The sequence below is a fragment of the Balaenoptera physalus genome (assembly GCF_965194825.1).
Source record: "Balaenoptera physalus genome assembly, chromosome: 5".
Lineage (NCBI taxonomy): Eukaryota > Metazoa > Chordata > Mammalia > Artiodactyla > Balaenopteridae > Balaenoptera > Balaenoptera physalus.
In genome coordinates, this window is record NC_138884.1 from 107,581,630 (window position 1) to 107,604,684 (window position 23,055).

Sequence of the window (23,055 nt, forward strand, 5' to 3'; positions counted from 1 at the left end):
GGTGACTTGACTTTTCCCTTGTAAACAAAAATAAAAAGTATTCTGAAACTATTAGAAGAAACAAGATTTTTTTTGGGAATTTGTTGTTCTTAGGATCCAAAATAAGGCTGTATTTGAAATTTGCAGTTGAGAGTAAATTGGTATTTTTTAGTAATAATACCTTAAAAAGGGTCACATTTAATCTTGTGCAGTTTGACATGCTGCTCTTCACACAGCTTGAGACGGTAGAAAGGGCACACAGGCTTTGAAACTAGAAAGGTCTGGCTGGGCTCAGAAGCCCACTTTAACACTTGACAAGTATGTGGACCTCTCTGAGCCTCAGTTTCCACACATGTGAAACTGGGGAAATAAGTTCTATTTTACAGCATTATAAGGATTATTGGGGCTCAAATAGGCTCTTACTAGCTTTCTACATGTGTTAGGTTTTTAAAATAGCTGAAGTTCACTTAAGCACTAATTGGACAAAATAGGCATATTTAAGCTGAGGGTTATATTGTCTGAACAAGACCCATAAATAACATGACGTTGAACTCTAATCTGAGGTAAAGTTTTTGGAGAACTACTTAATCATTGCTGGATTTCACTGCTGTATGTCTCACACCATGCTGATGCTAAAGCCTTCTTTTGAGCCTTGGGATTTAGAGATCATATTTGTACTTTGCATCTATAAACATGAATTAAAGTTTAATTGCCCAAATTATTTCACATTGATCCAGGCTGAGAATTGTTTAGTTGGATATTAACACTCCTAGTGACAGACTGCATATGCATTTATGGATATCAAGTGACCTGTCTTGTAGTTCAGCTGCAGCCACTTTGTCGGTGCGCTGGTAAATTAGCTCTTCTGGCTATAAAAGAAAAAATAGTTCAGGAATTTTAGAAATCAGTTACACTTAATTTCAATAGCTATACATCCTTTTCTAAATTTTTTGTTTTTTTTTAAATTATGAACTCTCAGACATTCAGTTAGACATCGAGGATAATGTAACAGATGCAAATGTACCCAAGACCTACTTTAAGTAAAGCATCACAAATAAATTATAATGCTTTGTGGTTCTTTCTCAATTTTATCACCCTTTTCTGTCACAGAAGTAACCATGATCTGAATTTGTTTTTTAGCACTCTTTCATTCAACATATACTGAATACCTACTGTGTGCCAGGCACTTATACAAGTGAAGGGGATAGAGCTGTGAATAAAATCCCTGCTCTCATGGTGTTTACATTATAGTCAGTGGAGATAGGCAAATTAGTGAAATGTGTTTATGATTTAACTACAGATGTATGTATCCCTAAACAATATATTGTACTGCATGTTTTCTGAGCTTTATGTAATAATTTTGTACTGTAAACATGCAATTTTTTCTCCCTTAACATTATATTTAGAATAGCAGATACGTATTTTCAGTGTGCTTACTAAGATTCATGAATATTAATTCATTTGTGTAACTACTATAAAATATTCTACTATATACCATAATTTATCTCTTCTGTTCCAGTTCTTAGGCTTTTGCAAACAGTGCTCCTATGAAAATTGTTATGTTACCTTGTATACATGGGAGAATTTCTCTAGGGTGATTTTTCTTAAAACTTCTTTTGGAAAGATTTGATCCACAGTAAAAAATACCTTTTATATTACACACACAGTATCTATCTATATATCTACAGCTATCACATTTAAAGTTTTAGTAAACAATTCTCATGCTTACTATTTATAATCTACTACTGTCCAGGACCCTCTAAATTAATGTTATGAGCCCCTCCTGGATCATGCCCTGCAGTTTGATTTCATGTTTCAATAGCAGTGATGAAATTTTAGTGAATTGAGACCAGCATTGAAAAAATTAAATGAAATATATTTTGTGGTATTCTTTTGGGTCATGGGACTCTGTATCAAAACTTATTCTTTCACATATTTGTGTACTGGTTCATGATGTGATGGTCTTTCTTATTGGGCTTAACTAACTTGGAAAATAAAATATTATTCTAGACTAAATATCTAGGAGTGGAATTAAGGGTCAAAATATATCTGGCTACCCAATATAACAATATCACATTCCTCACTTCCTATGTCTACATTTAATTGTTAATAAAAAAATTATACCTGAACACTGGAAAGGCCAGGATATGGAAGGCTTCTTGAAAAGAAAGATTTCCATAGCTTGGGCTTGGTGACATCAAAATTTATCCTTAATGGGGAATCGTATTGTTGAATATTAAACCAAATCTAAAAAAGACAAGACTACATTAGCATATATGGTAGCAGATGTATGTGTATACGTGTGTGTATGTATGTTATATAAAGAGAGACAGCAGAGAGAGACAGAAAGGGAACATGTAGCTTGCACATTTTTTGTCATTTTGATTTTTAAAACTGGTAAGCACTTTACAATCAGTGGCATCATATAGTTGTCACCGGCCATTTTTTTTTTTTTAACATTTTTTTATACCTGCAGTTGAGGTGCACCTTACGATTAATTGCAGGTTGATGAAATAAGGTAGTTCCTGGTGATGAGACACTTAGAGTCTTTTGGAAGAAGACAGACAAGTCTACTCCCTTCTCGGGCTAGCCTTTCCTAACCTTGCTCTTCCCAGCCTCCTAACTGTGGTAGGTGTCCATCTCTTTGCTTCCACAGTGCTCTGTAACCTCTGAGATAGCACCTGTCTTGTCGAGGCACTGCAGCATATTAATTCTGGGACCAGACCACTTGCATTTGAATTCTGGCTCCAACACTTACTAACTGTGTGACTTTGGACAGTTTATTTAATTACCGTATGCCTCAGTTTCCTCCTCTATAAAAGTGGGATGATAGTACTTAACCTCATAAGGATGATGATAACATTAAATGAGTTGATGCATTTATACCTCTTAGAACAATGCCTGGTACATAGGAAGTACTCAATAATTGTTAGCTATTTTATTACTATTGTTAGTATTTATCATTATTTATAATTGTTTATCTCACTAGACTGTTAGATGTTGCCTTGAGGACATTTGCCATGTGCTTTATTCACCATTGTATCATTAGCATCCAGCACAGCTCCTGGTTGGCATATGGTAGGCATATTGAGTAACTGTGTGCATGGGTGGTGAATTTGTCCATTCAACATAATCAAGTACCTTATATTTAGTCTCAGTTCTATTCACTGTGGATAAAGTTGTGAATGAAACATAGTTTCTACCAGCATGCAGTAGCCAATGAGAAGACAGTGCAAACAAACAAATACATGGGATATCAGATGATACATGATGTGGTAGATTGCATCACTGGCCCCAGTTCTTCCCCCCTTCCTATACCCACAGCCTTTGCCCTGATACTTGGCAGTTACTCCCACTAAAAGGGCAGAAATGTATTTCCTTGCCTCTTGACTTCTGGTCAGTAGAATGGGATAGCAGTGTCATTGTGTGACTTCTGTGTCCAAGCTTAAGAAGCTCTGTGTGTTCCTGCTTGCCCTCTTGTGCCTCTGCCAATTGTCATTGCCCTGAGTCCCAGAATAAAAATGCATGAAGCAGGGCTCGCCCAGCCTAGGTCAGCAGAACCATCCCAGCTGACTCACAGATCCATGAGAATAATTGTCTGAAGCCATTTCTTTTGGGGATGGGTTTTTGGTATTTTGTTGTGGCAAAAGCTAACCTTACAAGGGCTATGGAGAAAACTATGCAGGAAGAGGTGAAATTTCAGGGTAGGCAGAGATGTATTTACTGGAAAGAGCATGAAGGAGTGAGGGAGAAATTAATGAAGATATCTGGTCAGGGGAAGGGTCATCTATGCAGAGGAAATAGCAAATGCAAAGTGTGTTTGATGTGTCTGAGGGACAGCAGAGAAGACAAAGTGACTTCAGAGGAGTGAGCAAATTAGAGCAAGAAAGAGATCAGCAGAAGATGATGGGGGCAGGGCAGCTGTCAGATCATAGAAGGCCTTGTGGGCCATTTTAAAGATTGAGGCTTTGACTCTTGAGTGAGCCAAGAAGCCACTGGAGTATTTTATGTAGATGAGTGACATAATTTCCTTCTATTTTAACAGGAATATTCCTTGCTCTTTTGAGATTAGACAGAAGGGGGTAGGGGCAAGTAGTTTAAAGAAGGCAAGGTCTTTAAGAACTACAATTTGGCTGTAGGGTAGGGAATGTGCAGAAAGTAGTGGGAAATAGCACTGGAAAAATGAAGTCAGATTACATAGGGCTTTCAAATCCAAGGTGAGACATTTATTTTTAAATCTGTATACAGTGAGGTACCCTCAATACTTTCTGAGCCATTGAATGATGAAAGCTGAACATTCAGAAACAATCAGGTATCAGTGTACCAAATAATGGACTGAATTGGAGACAAATTATTTAGTTGGCTACTTATAATAATGCAGGGTGAAAGAGTAATGATATGACCTGGAAACAGAAGAGGTAGAATCTATATGATTTGGTATCAAAAGGATTGAAGTAGGAGGAACTAAGGGAGGGGGAAAATCAAGGACAATCCTGGGGTTTGAATCTGGGTAACTGACATGCACAGAAGTAGGAAGGCCAGGAGGCGGAGCTGTTTTTAGAGATAAAGGAGAAATGATACGAGTTACGGATGGCCTGAGTTTGCGATTTTGATAAAGCATCTGGGTGTCTAGCAAACAGTTGAAAATTCAGGACCCAAAGATTCTGGGCCTAGTGACAGAATGATGACTTTTTTTGCCAGGATAAACTAGATAGAGCTAAAATAAATAATCTGTGGTTCTGCAAGAAATCTAAATATAGAATTTTCAGGAAAATCTACTTTTAAGGTGTGGAAAGAAAAGCCAGTGGAAGAAACCTAGGGAACTATTGCAGAGAAATGAAAACCAACAGTCCTTTATCAGTAAACTGAGGATGAGAAAGTGTTTTTTCCATGAAGAGGTGATTAGATGTGTCACGTGCCATAGAAAAGGACAGGAGAGTGAGGAATGGGAGTAAACCATTGGGTTTATTTATCCATTAGCAAGACAATGGTACTTCTCAGAGGTTATTTCTGTAGAATGGTCAGGGAAGAGGACTAGATTATAGGCGGTTAAAGTCTGAGTGTACTGAGGAAGTGGAAGCAGGGCAAATAATTAGTACTTAAAGAATTTTGGAAGGAAAGGAAGGAGGGGCAATGATAGTTTAGGCTGTAGCCGGGTTGGGAGAAGCATATTTTAGAATTGCTGGACTTCTGAGCCTATTGATAGAGAAGGAGAGAGAAAACATATAGAGGCAAGTTGGGACAGTTAGTGGAGCCAAGTGTTGAAACAGGAGTGGAAACACAAACATGGGTGGAAAGGGGAGACTTACTTCTTGGCAAAGGAGTGAAGGAGGAAAAAGTCTGACAGTCCAAAGAGGTGGTGTGGTAGAGCAGGGTAGAGGTAGAGCAGTTGAAGTTTCAGAGTGCCAGGCCTGCAAAGCGAGCCTGAGGTCCTCTCCTGAGGGTGGCCAAGGCTTAGAGCAGGTTCAGAGCAGCTGCCATGTGGGATTGCCGGCATCATGAGCCACTGCTGCCTATCTTGTTAGAAGAGGAGGAAAGGGGGTCTTTCTTCCTCACAAAACTTGGACTTTGTGTGAATTAGTCAACCATACAGTGATTGTTTTGAGAACTAATAATTTTGACAAAGAATGGAGTTCTCTGTAGGCTTTTTCAATGCCTGTTGACTCTGCCTGATTACTAATATGACCTTAAGATGGTTCTTTACATGTATTAAAGGATGGAGCTTAGCAGATCATTTATGATTACGATAATGCTTTTAATTAAAAATAATAACATGCAAATTGTACACTACACTGCTCTTTTCACACTTGTAATTAATAATAGTTACCATTTGCTGAATACCTATGAAAGACAGGTACTTTGCTGAGTGCTTGGCCTATGTTATCTCTAATTATAGTAGCAACCCGTAGACCAGTGGTCTTCAAGGTAGGGTGCACATCACAGACATATGAGAAGAAATATTATATCTTCTAATTATTTCTTTTTATTTTAAGAGTTTCTTCTGTGTGTAATATAAATAATATATTGATACATAAGTAAATATATATATAATTTATAAATAAAAATACATATATTGGGGATATATGCTCAAATGATTTTTCTGACAGATAAAGTTCAGAGAACACTCGGGTAGATAATGATTATAAAAACCGTCACAGTGGCCAACACAGGGTTGCTACTGTATGTTTGCTGCTTTGCACTGATTATCTCATTTACTTCGCACAACTACTCTGTAAAGTAGTTACTAACAAATACCTTCATTTTACCAATGAAGAAACTGATGCTGTGTAAGATTAAGAAACTTTCCTAAGCTTACATAACTAATAAATGATGATGTTGGAATTTAAACTCAGGCAGTGTGATCCCATAACTCATGTTTTTAACCAGTGCCTTATATAGTACCCTTCATAGTTAAATGGCCCCCCAAACTGGGTGCAAGCAGAATCACCTGATGGTACCTGGGAATCTCGTAGAAAAAGAAAAGAAAGAAAAGAAAGACAATCTTTTCAGGTGATAAATTTGGCTCATTTAGTTCTCAAAACACTAGGAGTTCGGCATTGTAAACTCTTACTTTGGAAGGGAAAACAGGACAAGCCAGGATACAAACTCAGGTCGTCTGAATCTAAATCCTAAATTCTTTCTTTAACCTCAGTCTGCTTCTCGAAGATCAGGTGACTAATTCAACCAAAAGTTTTTATTTAGAACAGTTCTGCCACTGTGCTTGACACTGCATTTCTTTAATTGGTATTATATATGTTTATGTAAATTTTTTTGACACAAAATATTATTAAAATCAGTAGGTCAATTAAAAAAAGCAATAGTCAACCACATTTAAGAGGAAATGGTAATACTTACATTATCGGAACCTATTAAACAGCCCACACTCTTTAAGGGGCAGAATGTATCGAATTGTCCATAAAAATGTCCACTGCAGGGATTCCATATTAAATAGTGACTTTGCTCCCGAGTTAGCACATAGGCAGTTGGACCCTGAAGGAAAACAGCCATTAAACCAGTTTCCGATTAATTATGCGATTAGGGTCAAGAGTAGTTTGTATAGACAGTTCATTATTTTAGTTGGACCCCTAATTTCTAAACCCCATGGCTAATGGTGAAAATTATTTTGCAGTTCTAGATTATGCTGAATTAATAAAATCCAAAGTTTATTTTTGCAAAATTCTTGCATCTGCAACTAGTGTGATATAGTGACCAAATAGGAATAGTGGTCATGTTACTCAACAAACATATCTTTTTTTTTTTTTAAGTTAAATGGGGTATGTTGTGGGGTTTTTTTTTCAGTTTTACTGAAATATAATTGATGTACAGCACTGTATAAGTTTAAGGTGTACAGCATAATGATTTGACTTCCATACATCATGAAATGATGACCACAGTAGGTTTAAGTGGACACCCATCATCTCATACAGATACATTAAAAGAAATAGGAAAAAAGTTTTTTTTTCTTGTGATGAGAATTCTTAGGATTACTCTCTTAACGACTTTCATTTATAACATACAGCAGTGTTAATTATCTTTATTATGTTGTATATTGCATCCCTAGAACTTATATATCTTATAACTGGAGGTTTGTACCTTTTGACTACCTTATCTAATTCCCCCTCCCCCTATCCCCTGCCTCTGATAGCCACAAATCTGATCTCTTTCGTATGAATTTGTTTGTTTTTGAAGTATAATTGACATACAACACTATGTTAGTTTCTGGTACACAACATACTTATTTGATAATACCTGTACATTTCAAAATGATCATCATGAAAAGTCTAGGTTATCATCTGTCACCATACAAGGATATTTCATAATTATTGACTATATTCCCCACACTGTATATTTCATACCTGTAACATTTATTTTGTAACTAAAAGTTTGTACTTAATCTTCCTCACCTATTTCTCTCCTCCCCCCTCCTCCCCCCATTTCCCCCCTCCTCCCCTCTGGCAACCACCTGTGTTTTTTGCTGTATCTATGACTGTTTCTTTTTTATTTTTAAATTAATTTATTTTTGGCTGCATTGGGTTTTCATTGCTATGCACAGGTTTTCTCTAGTTGCAGCGAGCGGGGGCTTCTCACTGCAGTGGCTTCTCTTGTTGTGGAGCATGGGCCCTAGGCGCGCAGGCTTCAGTAGTTGTGGGTTGCGGGCTCTAGAGCACAGGCTCAGTAGTGGCGCACGGGCTTAGTTGCTCCGTGGCTTGTGGGATCTTCCCAGACCAGGGCTTGAACCCGTGTCCCCTGCATTGGCAGGTGGATTCTTAACCACTGTGCCACTAGGGAAGCCCTCTATGACTGTTTCTGTTTCATTATGTTTGTTCATTTGTTTTGTTTTTTAGGTTCCATGTACAGTATTTGCCTTTCTCTGACTTACTTCACTTAGCATAATACCCTCTAGGTCCATCCATGTTATTGCAAATGGCAAGATATCTTATGATTGGCTGAAGAATGATTATTGATGGAAATGAGTAGTCACTGCATTTTCTTTTTAGAGTCAGTTAAGATTGCTTTTTAAGTATTTAGAAGGCTGATTATATCTGAATACTACTTCTATTTCTAATACAGTAATTAATATTTGATATACATTTATAATTATGTAAATGAATAGAAGATAATTTGAGAGGATACTTACTAAACTCTTGACAGTGAGTACACCCAAGGAGGGGGTGGGATTGGGAGTTAGAGCCTGAAGAGGGACTTTAACTTTTAATTCAGAATACTTATGTATTATTAGATTCTCTTTTTACAGTGAACATTTATTCATTCATTTATTTCTCATGTATGATTTCATTTGATGCTCACTATAGGCTTCTGGGGAAGGCAGGGCAAAACTTACTCTCCCACTTTCATTATAAGGCTCAGAGTTGTGAAGTGACTTGCTTAAAGTCACACAGCTCATGAGGAGTGGGCATAGCCTTGAACCCAGGCAGGCCTTGTGACTTCCTAGCCCAGTATTCTGTTCCTTGTACCAGGCTATCTGGAAGATAATGATGGAGCATGAATTAGGATTCAGATATGATACTACCTGTCTAGTAGCAACCTGTGCTGTCTAATTCCTAAGGATTCCTAGAGCCCCTCTTTTTGAAGCACTCTTTGGATAAGCTGCTTCAGTCCATATGACTTTTCTAAATTTGTACCCAAAATTACCCCCAAAACGTGCCCCAAATTTAGGGATATTTGCAGTGGGCTGGGGAAACAAATTTTAGTAGTCACTATCTCCAGTCTAATAAAAATAACAATGGTGATACCAAACTATAGCTGTGAGCATTCTTTTCTTTGTTCCTGTGGTTATCTGCCTTCTTGCCCTTTGCCTGCCAGGTTAGTAGCAGATGCCTGTGGATGAAGCAGGCGTGAAAGATTCTCTGTCCTTGCCGCACTTCTTCAGATCCCCTTCGATCCTTGGCATGAATAACACTAGATCACTAAGGGAATCAGAATTCTTAGTAGCGTGGGCGGGAGGGGGCTTTTGCTAAAAGGACGGAGCTAGGTGGGGGCTGTGGGTGGTAAAGGGCTCTGATTTGCCAAAAACACCCTGAAGCATTGTGCAGGGCCCGAGTACCCTGAAAGCCACTTCACGTTTTATCGCTGGTTCTCTCTTCCTATTGTGGAATCTCTGGGCTACTTCCCTTGCAACTCAAAGAATTGTTATGAAAATAAGTCCTGTCCATGATTTGGAACATAACACAGCCATCCATGTTAGCCAAGGACACTTTGTTAGAGCCAACCTACGTGGTCTTACCTCAGGAATAGCATTGCCCATCACCAGCCAGGCCTTCTTACCCAGGGAGAGAAAGTAATTACACAGTAATACTGCATGCTCTTCTTCGTCTCCTGCCAGGAGATCAAGAAATTGCTGACCAAAATTAAAAACAAAAAATTATGTTGCATTGACTGACCGCTTTATTCTAGATTGGCTGTATAGGATTTTAAAAAGTCATTGTTAAAATTAGTACCTTCAAGGATAAGATCTATTTAAAAAAGATTTTTCCAAATGTTGGTACTGTGTTGTTAATTCATTAAAATTAAAAAAAACCGCAACACTTTTAGTCGGACATGGTATTTTCTCTGACATCGATGACATGATTTCTAGAATCAATTATGGGGTGAGGTGGGGGAGACAAATTTCAAAGTTCCACGTTTTATTTTGAACTTACATATGGTAGCTCCCTGTGTACGAAACACTTTTTCTTTGTGAAGACGTTATTTTCTAGAGCAGTTTTAGGTTCACAGCAAAGCTGGCAGGAAGGCACAGAGATTCCCCGCACTTTTTTGCCCCCCCCCCCACAGGTACAGGCTCCTCCACCATCAACATCCCTCGCCAGGCGGCACGTGGGTTACAACTGGCAGACCTACCCTGACGCACCGTGATCACCCAAAGTCCATAGCTTATACATAGGGTTCACTCCTGGTGTTGCACGTTCTGTGGGTTTTGACGAGTCTGTCATTACAGTATCATGCAGTGTATTTTCACTGCCCTAGAAGTCCTCTGTGCTCTGCCTGTTCATATCCTGTCCTCCCACCCTGGCCACCACACTGTTTTAAGCACATTGCATGCATCAATTCATTTGATCCTGGAAGAAACCTATGAGGGCGATACTCTCATCTTCCCATTTTACAGATGAGGAAGTGGAGGCACAGAGAGACGAAGCAATACCTAGGAAGTGGAAAAGCCATTCTGGCTCTAGAGCACATGAACTATATTCTATTCTTCGTATATCTTCTTATAGATATCTTGAGGTTGTGGAAATTTTATCTCTAAAATTGTCAACATTATGTTGCCAAAATATATTGGAGAGCAAGAAATTTAAAGTGTACTTCAGCTTCTTCCTTTTAGAGCTATCCTTCAAAGGGAGTTGTATAACCACAGTTCAATTTTATACAAACACAGTACAACATAAGATCCAGAAGCAGAGTGAATACCAGTGATAATACATGTTTGTTTCATACTACTGAAGACTCATTTGGAAGTTTATGTAGCATACGTTGATTGTAAGTTCCATGAGGTCAGAGGCCATTTTATTTTGCTCATAGCCAGAACTAAGTACAGTGTCTGACACGTGATAGGTGACCAAGAAATACATACTGAATAATGACATGCCTTTAGAAGCCCATAAATTAAGGAATATGCAATTTCCAAAGCCCACGCATTAAGGAATATGCAATTTCCAAATGTAATATAGAATGTGATTTTGATTATTTTATGAATAAAATTGGGATGTTGTTAAAGTAACATTGGGAGGATAAATTAGCATTAAGACATCTGAAGTGGTTTTGTGTGTGTGGGTGCGAGTGTGTGTGTGTGTGCAAATAATTAATATTTTTGTTTAATTTCTGAACTTTGGGCAAATTGAACCAGGAAGAAAAAAGTACCTCAGAATTTAGCTCATCCTGCTAAACAGATGGCCGTGTAGATTCTTATAATGACTACTGAGTGTTGCAATTTAAAATTATGCAAGCCATTTACTAATGTTCCGTGAAATCAGCTCAAACTAGTAAGTCTGTGAGGGAGAACTACTTACATCAGATGTGCTCCACAGGTCACAGATACCAGCAAATGAAACAGTGTCAGGCAAGAAAGGAATCAAAGACACATATCGAGCCACCAGTTCCTGTTTAAACAAAATTAGCTGTAATCATTTTTCTAATAAAATAGAAAGCTGGATCATCTATCTCATTTCTTGGAAGAAAGTTTCATATGTCACAAACATTTATGTGAACAAAATGAAACGAATGCTCACAAGTGCTTACTAAGTGTTGTGTTAATATTATCTCATTTAATCCTCTCCAAACATCCTGAGGAAGATTATTGTTATTATCCATCTTTTACGGATGAAGAAAATGGCTCTTGGGTCTCTTTGAAATGTACTCATCTTCTTCCCCCCGCCCCCCTTACTTTCTGGTATAACAAGACTCTCCAAGATCATCTTGTATTTTCCCTAGCCCAGTGCTGAAAGCAGCCATTTCTCTAAGAAGTCCTGTTTCCTTTTAGAAGCCAGTAGTATTTAGAAACCAAGATGGGTGCGTCATTGTGGTTGTAACTCATTACTTCTGTAATTGCTCAGGAGGTTGAACATCTTTTTATATGCTTATTGGCCTTTCATGTTTCCACTTCTGTGAACTTGTATTCAAATATTTTGTACATTTTTAAATTGATTTGTAGTTTTTAAAAAATATATTCTAGTTACTATTCCTTTGTCTATTACATACGTTGTAAATGTCCTCTACTGATTGTGGCTTGTCTTTTCCTTTCCTTTGTGCTGTTTTTTGTTAACTCAAGTTCTCAGTTTTAATATGGTCAAATTTATTCTTTCTGGTTACAGTTACAGTAAGTCCCCTACATACGAACACATTCCGAGAGCGAGTTCGTAAGTCCAGTTTCTTTGTAAGTCTGACAAAGTTAGCCTAGGGACCCAACTAACACAATTGGCTGTATAGTACTGTACTGTAATAGGTTTATAATACTTTTCACACATAATACATAAAAAACAAACACAAAAAATAAACATTTAAAATCTTACAGTACAGTACTTTGAAAAGTACAGTAGTACAGTCCAACAGCTGGCATACAGGGGCTGGCACCGAGTGAACAGGCAAGAAGAGTTACTGACTGGAGGAGGGAGAGGAGGTGGGAGATCGTAGAGCTGAAGGATCGTCAGCAATAGGAGACAGAAGGCAAACTGCAGTTTCACTCACGCCTGATGCTGATGACACAGGTTCTGGTTCCTTGCTGGAACCAGATGCACGTTCACACCTTTGAAAGTTTGCAACTTGAAGGTTTGTATGTAGCAGACTTACTGTAGCGCTTTTTTCTGGCTTGTTTAAGGAACTTCCTACCTCAGGTCATAAAGATAAAAATGCCTCTCATATTTAAGTCCTGAATCTATCTGTTGAATGGTGTGAAGCAGGAATCTTTTTTTTCCCATATGTAAAATCAATGATCCCAATACAATTTATGTAATAGTCAATTTTTACTAATTTCCAATGCCAGCTTTGTCATATATCAGGTTTGAGTGGGTTAATATTTGAGTAGACCTATTCTGGATTTTTAAATTCTCTTCCATTTTTCTCTTTGTTATTTGTGTTCAATACCATTTTACCTTAATTACTGCGGTCTCATAAGTATCTGGATATGACATGGCACATCTTCCCACTGAGTTCTTCTTTCTCTTCAGGATCATCTTTGCTATTTTTTTGCCCTTTGCACTGCTGTATAAATATTAGAATCAGCTTGCCAAGTTCCACTACAAACTTTTAAAAATCTAGTTTTACAGTCTTTGGCTTTTAACTGGAAAGTTTAATCCCTTCACTTTGATTGTGATTATTGGTAAATATTTAGACTATTTCTACTACCTTATTCTGTGCTTTTTATTTTTTATTTTTCTATAATTTTTCTATGTTTTTTCCCCTCCCCACTCTCTTTACCCCATTTTGTTATTTTATCTTCTGCTAGTTTGGAAGTTATACTCACTTTTTAAGATTCTTTTAAGTTGTTAATATAGAAATTTCAGTATGAATATTTAACTTAAACTCTAAAGTTAATAAATATCTTTGCCCTCATCTTGGAAAATACAAGGGCATTAAAATACTCTCATAGATCCTGTCCTGACATGTATACATTTTTTTTCAGGATTTTTGTTTTATCTTGATTTTTCAACCACATTGCTTTTATTATTACTTTGAAGACAATGCTTGTTGATTTATTCACTAATTTCCCATTTTCTTTACCTATCATTATGTGTTGCATCTAGGATTTTCTGAGAACCTTCCTTCTCTTTATATTTTTTAGAAATTCCTTAAGTGAGAATCTTTTGGTTGTAAATTCTCCCAATGTTTGTGTGAAAGATAGTTTCACTGGATATAAATTACTAGTTTGATGACTATTTTCTTTTAGCCTTTTGAAGATGTCATTCCACTTCTGGCTTTCATATGTGCAGCTAAAAAACCTGTTTAATTACTGTTCCTTTTTATTTAAAAAAAAGAATTTTAAAAAAATTATTATTTATTTATTTATTTATGGCTGTGTTGGGTCTTCGTTTCTGTGCGAGGGCTTCCCCTAGTTGTGGCAAGTGGGGGCCACTCTTCATCGCGGTGCGCGGGCCTCTCATTATCGTGGCCCCTCTTGTTGCGGAGCACAGGCTCCAAACGCGCAGACTCAGTAGTTGTGGCTCACGGGCCCAGTTGCTCCGCGGCATGTGGGATCTTCCCAGACCAGGGCTCGAACCCATGTCCCCTGCATTGGCAGGCAGATTCTCAACCACTGCGCCACCAGGGAAGCCCTACTGTTCCTTTTTAGATAATCTGCACTTTCTCTCTAGCTGTTTTAAAGATCATCTTTGTTTTTTTTGTTCCCAATTATACACCTGGATTTTAATTTCATTTTATCTTGTGTGGGATTCATTGGGCTTCCTGAATCGTTGTTGTCTTTCATCAAATCTTGAAAATTCTCAGCTCTATCTCTTTGAATATTGCTTTTCTCCTTTTAAACACAATTTGGTCCTCCTCCCTCTGTCCTCCATTGTCTCTTAGCCATTCCTTTATGTCTTCCATTTTTTTCGGTTTCTGTGCTATACTCCAAGCAGTTTCTTTGCCTGTATATTCATGAATTATCTCTGTATTTAACTGTATTTAATTTAACTCTGTATTCAACTATATTTGATGTTAGGTTTAAACTGTTTGTTCAGTTTCTAATTTTAACTATTCTTTATTTCTACAAGTTCCATGTAGTACTTTTAACACGCTGTGTATCAGTTCTAATAGTCTATTGTCCTTTTGTTATATTTTCAATTCCCTAGATTTCTTAAACTTATTAAACATACCTATTTTATATTCTGAATCTGGTAATTTGTATTCCGATTGTGCAGAATGTTGTTTCTGCTAACTCCTACCTTCTTCATAGTGACTTATTTCTTCATTGATGATCTTTTATATGTTCATGTTGCTTGGAACTTTTTCTGTGGAATTTTTTTGAGGCTGAGTTTAAAGGATGTTCTCCTAAAAGAATTTGTGTTTGCTCTGACAGGGACTTAGGGGCATTACCAACAGGGAATTCTTGAAATTAAATTTCGATTGAAGTTTTTTGGGGTCCTACAGGTAGTGTAAATTTCAGTCCCAAGTGTGAATAAGTACAGCTTAGTGATTAGGAATTCTTAGGAGAGACTTTTTTTTTTTTCTCTTCCATCCAGAGTCAAGGCTGAGACAGGCAGGTTTTCTTCTGCAGGGCAGGGCATTTCCTAGTTTACCTACAAGTAAGTTTACACTTCAAGGGTACCAGCTCCGTGGCTGAGTCTCTAACCCAATGCTCCAGCACCATGCATTACCTCACATCTCCAGCAACCTTGAGGCGCACTGAAACCCAGCTCTTGGCATTAGGAATTACGGGTGACCCCAGAGCAAACACTATTTCAAGCCCTCACCCTTGTGGAGTCTTGCTTTCCTGTTGTTTCCTGTCTCTGGGTTTTCCTCCTCATCTTATTTCTATTTCAGTCATGATTTAAAACATGTTTTAAATATTTTATTCATCACTCTTAAGTGTTCTCTACTGGGAGAAGTTTTCTGCACATCTACTCTGCTAGAGAGAATAGAAGTCCCTGTTAAGGTTTTTAATAAAAATTGATTAATAAAAAAAGTAAATGAAATGTAGAACACAATGTTTATTTGGTTTTTTTATATATATCTATATCTGCAAATAGGCATATCATTACCCTGTTCCTAAATTACTAAATTAATGACTTACTAGCAGCAATTACTCTCTGTACTATCCACTCGCCAAAGACAGTTATGGGTTACCTTGTCCACTTAAGAATAGCCCATTCAGCGTACAGTTCTGTTCATGTGAGACTGCAATAGGTATGGTGCTTTGCAGGCAGAGAATGATGCATGAGTATTTAATGGCCTGGTATGGATGTGCTTTACGGGGATGGCCTACATGCTATACATACTTAAAGATTGGAAATAATTTTTGCTTAATTTGTATTTAATGATGCTTACAGCATTAAATATAATACTGAGTAGTTATCTTGGTATAATAGAACGTGCACGAGTTCTAAGTCAGAGGCCTAGGTTCAAATTCTAGCAGAGTTATAGAGAATACATAATGTAAACATGTTTGTATAAGACATTGTGAAAGTGTAGAACATCTTCCAAATTTTAGTTTTCCAGCAGCCAGTGTAATGTCAGGGGCACAGTAAGCACTCAATAATTAATTGCTCCCTGAAAGAATGGACTAAGGATTATTATCCTTACTGGTACCTCCAGACTTTTCTAAAGAAAGTAAGCCTCATGGTACTAAAGGAGTTTTAATCATTACTTTAATCATTAATGATCTTGATCTAGTTACTATCCTAGGTACTATGAAATATGGTAATTAAGAGGGCGATATACTGAAACTTTAAAACCTTTTTAGCACCAACACCGATTGGCTGTGAAATACTTACTGCTGTTGCCTGTGGATTGTTGGGGTGAGTGTTAAGGAGCTCCTGAGGAGGATTTAAAGGCTTGAGATAACGAGTAATGAAGACGGTTTTCCCACTAATGTCAACCACTCTTGTCAGGCACTGACGATTTGGAAACTTTAAGGCACATTCAGCTTGAAACTTCTCAGTTGCTTGAAGCAATTTCTCATCTTCCTGAGAATCAAACTTCAAAAATAAAGACTCCATGGAGTTTGTATATCATTACAGGAGATACAGTAGAACCTGTTCAGATCCCACAGTCAACGTGAACTCAATGTGTGCTTCAGGAAGTATGATTTAGTGACCCCCTTATAAAATTGTCAGGCCCCAGTGTTCCTGAAGCTTTATTTAATTATATTTATAATTTAAAAATTAGATAGATTCATTAAACCCTTAAAATATATTCACCAGCATTGAAAGAAAGTAGTCAACAGGCAAGCAACCATATGGAAATTATTGGATTAATAAAGCAACATTTAAAAATTAAACTATGATGTACTACTTCTGATTGATGAGACCAAGCAATAATAGTTTTATGTGTATTTTGATGTTGGTTTTAGAGGGGAGAGGGCTCAGAAATCAAACATCTCAAATGCAAAGGTAAAGCAACTCATGTTAAAAGGACAACAAATTTACAGGTATATATGGATATGTTAAAAAGTTTTAAATCCATAACCAACGTACTAAATAATAGTAATGGGTCTCAAGGTAAAAGGAAGCAGAACTCGAAACGTCAAATGTATAGTAGTTTTTTTAAGTGGTTCTCTGATCCAAGATGAGCCAATTCCCAGACTTTTTAAAGTAACTCAAAGCAGCTGAAACAGAACCGATTTCAATTGTCTCTGGACATAGGGTGTCATTTTTCCTTCAAGCCATTGCTGAAACGTAGCATGGAAAAAAGCAGATATTTAAATGTTTCTACAAGATTTTTGTTGTTTAGTATAAAAATTTATGTATCGTTGCTTACATTTCAAAGGATTTTAAGACAAACTCAAAATTTTATTAGAAAATCAATTTTTAGGTAAGATTTACATTCTAGGCAGTGCTTGAAAGTTTTGTTTGTTTGTTTTCGAGGAGGGAAATACATCTAGAAATCCCCTTCATACTCTGCTTTACTTATTTTAGCATTTAAAACTGCTGATATATTTGTTTACTCTGTCTCCCTCATAGAGTAAGATTCTTGAAGTCAGGGATTTTGTTTTGATCCAGTTTTTTACCTTCAGTATCGAGGATACTACACACATAGTACATAGTACATAGTAGGCACATGGTAAGTGTTTAACAAATGTTGCTGAATGAATGAATGAGAGCACAGAGAACATCCCGTTACTTTTTTATGACTTTTAATAGGATCTAGAATATGAATTGTTCTTGGCTTCTCTTATATTGGAGCTGGACTGTGGCTCCTGTTTCTAATTTGATTGCTGTATCCTCAGAAATTGAGGTAGCGGTTGTGGCGGATAGATAGGATGGAGGCATTTCCAAAACCCTCCTGTATATTCTTCGTGGGATGTGCCCTGACATCTGAATCCTAACATTATCATCATCGTCGTCGTTATAACCACCTACTCAGCACAGTGCCAAGACACGGTAGCTACCGAATAGGTGGTATGATGAAGACATAAATAAATGAAAAAGGTGAGCTCACAAGACTTTGTTATGGATGTATGCAGACTCTAGGGTATAAATAATTGTAACTTTAGAAAGATTGAGAATTATGAAACAAGGGTGGTGTGAAGAAAAGCACCCTTTTGAATTCATCCCTGTTTCTTTTAAACTCATTAATTTACATATGCATCCAATTATTTGAAAAACGTTTGCTGAAAGTCTAAAGGGTTCTAGGCAGTCTGGATAAATGTATTTGAAACAGACCCCTCAAGAAACTTCTAGTCTGGAGGAGAACATTAATAAGCAATCAGGTGCTTGAAACACTTGACCAGAGATCCTGTAGGGATAGACACCGTATGCTATGGAAGCATTAAAGAGAGGCAGCTATAGACAGTGTCCAGAAAGAACAGTAAAAATCTTGAATCAGTACTGACTACTTCCAAATTGAAAAAAGTATGTATAAAACTTTTTCTGCCACTTGGACCTGGATGTTCTGCTGTGTATTTTGACTCTGTAGTTAGTGCTTCTTGGGAGCAAGGCCCATGTTTCAGTCATTTTGTGTTCTTCTCTGCACTGAGCATGCATAATGTAAGCATTTAATAGGTATCTATTAATGATCATTAATACTTGTTTAGACCACAAGGATGCCATTTAATGGATTGAAACCGTAATTTAAGGGTAGTATGCCATGTTGGTAATATAAGAAGTGCCAAGCAAAAGCTAAATACTAAAAGGATTTGGGTCGTTTATTATGAAACAAATAAAGGTGGAACTGACAGATTCACAATTAGATTCAACATGAAATTTGGAAGATTCTTAACTGGCTCAATTCTTTAACTTCTAGGTTAATGTAAATATTTACAGAAAACTGAATGGGTTTATTTTCCCTTTGAATACCTACACTGTGGCAGCTCCACTGACCAGAAATAATTGTCCCAGCCACACTGTTTATGTAAGAAGCAGCTCATGGATTTTATGGACGTGGAAACAGTGGAGGTAGCTCCCAGTATGCAGGTGACATTCAGACATGTGACTTCCTGATTCAGAGCTAAATAAGAAACTTTCTGACAAAATGAAATGGGCCAAAAGACAAAGGTAGTTATTCTTCATGAACTGCAGACATCTGTAGTTCATTGCCAAGGGATCGCACATACATTGGGACCCAGCAGCTTCCATAAGGTGGCAGAGGACAGAAGCAGGTAATTAATACCTAATAACTATTGGCTGATGAATATAGTAAAACAAAATGCTTGGTACCTTTTTAAGCATGTCACTCATCTATCAGAAGCAAGAAAGAAAAAAGAAAAGGAATAAAAGGAAGACTTCATAAACAGACATAATCTATTTTAAAAAACTTTTGTTTTTATCGAGACAGAGTAAAGTAGGGGATGTTAAGAGTTTCAGGAGTTGCTACTGATTTTTTAGACAGTTCCATGAGTAAAGATCTTTAAAAAATCGTATGGAATGGTTCAGCATGGGATGATGGTGGAGGGAAGACTCTAATGGGCTAATCCTGGCAGTTGCTGTTCAGTGGAAAAACAATTCCAGGTTGTGGTCCCTACTATTTAGGGCAAGAGCTTCTCTCTCCTTTCTGCCACTGTGTGTTTAGGACGCCAGGATCCCGTCAGTGTACAAGTATTCCTTATCAAGGAGCAGCAGAGTCTGCCTTCCAGAGGCGTTTTCTTATGCCCTCATTTTGGAGGTCTGAGAGAAATGCCACATACAGCCACAGCGGGGCAGTAAAAAGCCACCGAAGGCAGCAGCTGACAGCCTAGATATCTCATTTTAAGGAAGGAAGGCCATAGGACCCTTAAAACTCCTGCAGTAGGAGGTCAGTGCCTGGGAAGAAGGCCAAGTGCAAAGGCACCTCTGGTTTTCAGCTTTTCAGCTTTTCAGCCCCAGTCACAGACTGCTCTCCCGTGGTTTGGAAGCTCATCTCCAGGTGGAGTACTAACCGCTTTTGCTTCTGTTAAGAATACATAGAACTAGCAAAATCGTCTTTTCTGTGGGAGCATTTTTCTGTGTAAACATGCTTTTTGACTTTCTCTTGAATTTGTACATGAAGAAAAGCATTCTGAACATGTTTCCCTTCCTAGAAATATTTTGAAATGTATATATTCTAACATGTTTTTTGGAGAACATATTTGTCACAGCTTTAGTGACAAAGGCTAGCATATAAGGTTAATTTGAATTTCATAGATTTGTTTTTCCAACAGTCCTTCATGTTTTCCTGTAAATGCCTTGCAAATAGGAAATAGTGATAGTATTTTTCTCTGTGACCCAAAGTGTAATAGTGAAAAAGAAACAGAGGAATGTGCTCATTTTTTTTCCATCTCCGTCTGAGTCTTAATTACAGTGGATAAAGGGTCAGCATAATAATTTGGGCAGTATAGCTTAGTAGTTAACAATTTGGAATTTGGAATTTTTACTTGCTTTTTTAGGCAGCTATATTCCCAGTGCCTAAAAAATGCCTGTCACACAGAAGATGCTCAGTAAATATTTGTTGAATATATATGATTTAAAGTCAGACAGATGTTTAATCGTTAGCGCTGCCATTTACTTCCCCGGGGTGAACTTGGACAGTTCAGCCCCATTTTCCTCATCTCCTAGTTGAAGACCCACCATACAAGACAACTGTGAGTATTCAGAGAGAGGACACATGTCAATGTCTGACAGAGTGCTCAGGACAGAGTGACAACTCAGCACATGTTGTTGTTGGTGGTGGTTGTCATTACTGTATTAGTTTATAATAATAAGAGGTCATGATCAATCTTTCTCCCAAGTCTGATAAGGGCAGTATGCATCAATGCTGCACAAGTATGTTACATTAAGAAAGTATCTCCCAATCCTGAAGGTTGGGAAGCAGTTGCTAACAAATAGAAGTTCTAGAAATTCTTTTTCTCTAGAGCTGTGCAAAATTAGAGTACTTGTGCGTATACTTACCTGTTTCTGTCCGAAGGCACTGAAGTAAATTGTGGTGACCCCTGAAGGTCACCTGGTTTTATGATCCTATGAATTGATTCAATATACAATGTGACCAGGGACTTGAGGTCAGATTTAGAAATGCATTTCAGCACGCTTGCCAGTAAGTGTCAAGATAATAAAGCAATCTGCTTTTCTACTTTCATATTTCATTTTCTACCCAATGAGAAAATTCTTCTAAAAGTAGAGTATGTTTATATTTGTTTTGCTTTGCTAAAAGTTTAAATTGCTTATTGACCTAATTATTGACTCAATGAAGTACAAACCCACACAGCTGTTCTCTAACCTTCATTCTGTCCAAACCGAAAGAGTAATGAATGGATACTGAAGTAAGGAAACCTCTCCTTGTGCCATTCAGTACAACTTTATAAAAGCATGGCCTAGCAAGCATTTCTCAGGTTCCGTCTGCGTCAGACATGCGATTCCAGAGAGTACGCAGTTACCTTTTCTCGAACCGACTCCCCGGGAACCAGCTGAGGCTCCAAGGTAATGAACAGGGTGATGTAGGAGCCTTCACTCAGGCTTTGGACAGCGTCAAAACCCCGCTCAATAATCACACTTCGCTCCTTACTGTAGCCCAGAAGAACTGGGGGAATATTGATTTTAAATGTCCCATCAATCTGTGAAGAAAATACAATTCTGTAAACATCCTGGTGATTTTCCAACAGAAGTTCAAAGGTAAGTGTCAACTCCTCATCATCTGATGAATTCAGTAAAAACTGCTCAGACTGTATTCAGGGCCCACCCCGTCTCTCCAGGCTTGTCTCCTTAAGCTGTCACAGCAAGGGCTCTCTCTTTCCCTGCCTTCTTTGCTTGGTTCAGCAGAACATGTGCTAGTATGCAAGTTGATTCCAATACTAGGTTGCCTGTGTTCAAATCCCGGATTAAACTCGAAGTGACTCAGCTTGTGCATCTGTAAAAAGGAGATAATAATAGTATCTACTTTGTAGGGTAATTATGTATGCTGAATGGATTAATAGATGTAAAACACTAAGAAAAATGCCTGTCCTGTGATAAGTGCTCAATAAGTGTTAGCTGGCAGCCAGTCCCCTTTTCTGGGATGCCTCAGCTTCCCATCTCCACCTTTTAGAATTTTAATCATTTTTCAAGGCTCAGGTCAGATGTTATCTCCTTCGTGATTTGTTTTATCTCCATCAGCCTTACATACAACTTGCTTCTTTCATTTATTGCATTGACACATTCTGCCAGACTTTACTGTTGTGTGCATATTTATCATGTTCTTTTAGATAATTGTTCTTTGCAAATAGAATCTGTATTGTGCTCTGTTTTGTATCACCTGTCTCCAATATATCGCAGTGTTTTGTGTACACAGGAGGTGCTCAATAAATGTAGGCTTAACGAATTACAAGCCTCTTACATAAAATGACCTAAATTATGTAGAGGTTCAAAAAGGCAGAAGTTTTTACTCCTTTGTAGTCAAAGCAACAGTAAGTTTATGGAAGACTGTCTAGTACTACAAAACTACTCAGGGCTAGACTTTGAAATTCACAGATTTTCAAAGAATCCAATCTTTGTTTCGGTGACTATGCCCTCTAGAGAGGAATGAAGGAAGCTCTTATTTATTTTCCTCTTTCCATTGGTGGAGTTCCCCCAAAGCCTTTACCCAGGCAGATGAGAGGGTACAAGGAGAAGAAGAGTATAAATACAGCGCCGTATAAAGTACAGCTGAAATAACTGGGCACATAGGGTCTGTAGAATAGATAGATGAGCCAGGAGGGAATGGACACTGTCTCCAGATAGTTGAAGTGTAAGAATTTAAGACAGAGTCTCTCGCCCTGGGCACTGTTGATGTTCGGGGCCGGAGAACTCTTTGTTATGGAGGGCTGTCCTGTGCATTGTAGGGTGTTTGCAGCATTCCTGCCTCAATACACTAGATACCAGTTGCACCCCTACTAGTTGCAACAACCAAAAAATGTCTCCAGATATTGTCAAATGTCCCCTGTCGGTTCATTTAAGAGCGTGAGCTTTGGAATCAGACAAAACTTTTAAAATGACAAATGTGATAAAA

General features: G+C 37.7%; 1 protein-coding gene across 6 annotated transcripts in view; it reads right to left on the reverse strand.

Moving 5' to 3' along the window:
* CC2D2A (coiled-coil and C2 domain containing 2A) overlaps window positions 1–23,055 on the reverse strand; it is a 275,853-nt gene that overhangs the window by 13,218 nt on the left and 239,580 nt on the right. For 4 of the 6 annotated variants that reach the window (XM_082461969.1, XM_082461968.1, XM_082461972.1 and 1 more), the window contains 7 exons: window positions 21,470–21,646; window positions 16,419–16,622; window positions 11,505–11,594; window positions 9,725–9,838; window positions 6,835–6,969; window positions 2,104–2,226; window positions 790–848 (listed from right to left, as the gene is read on the reverse strand). In XM_082461969.1, the coding sequence (XP_082318095.1) occupies window positions 790–848; window positions 2,104–2,226; window positions 6,835–6,969; window positions 9,725–9,838; window positions 11,505–11,594; window positions 16,419–16,622; window positions 21,470–21,646 (902 nt within the window). The remainder of the gene's footprint in view (window positions 1–789; window positions 849–2,103; window positions 2,227–6,834; window positions 6,970–9,724; window positions 9,839–11,504; window positions 11,595–16,418; window positions 16,623–21,469; window positions 21,647–23,055) is intronic. The other 2 variants (XM_082461970.1, XM_082461973.1) reach the window with 2 other exon arrangements.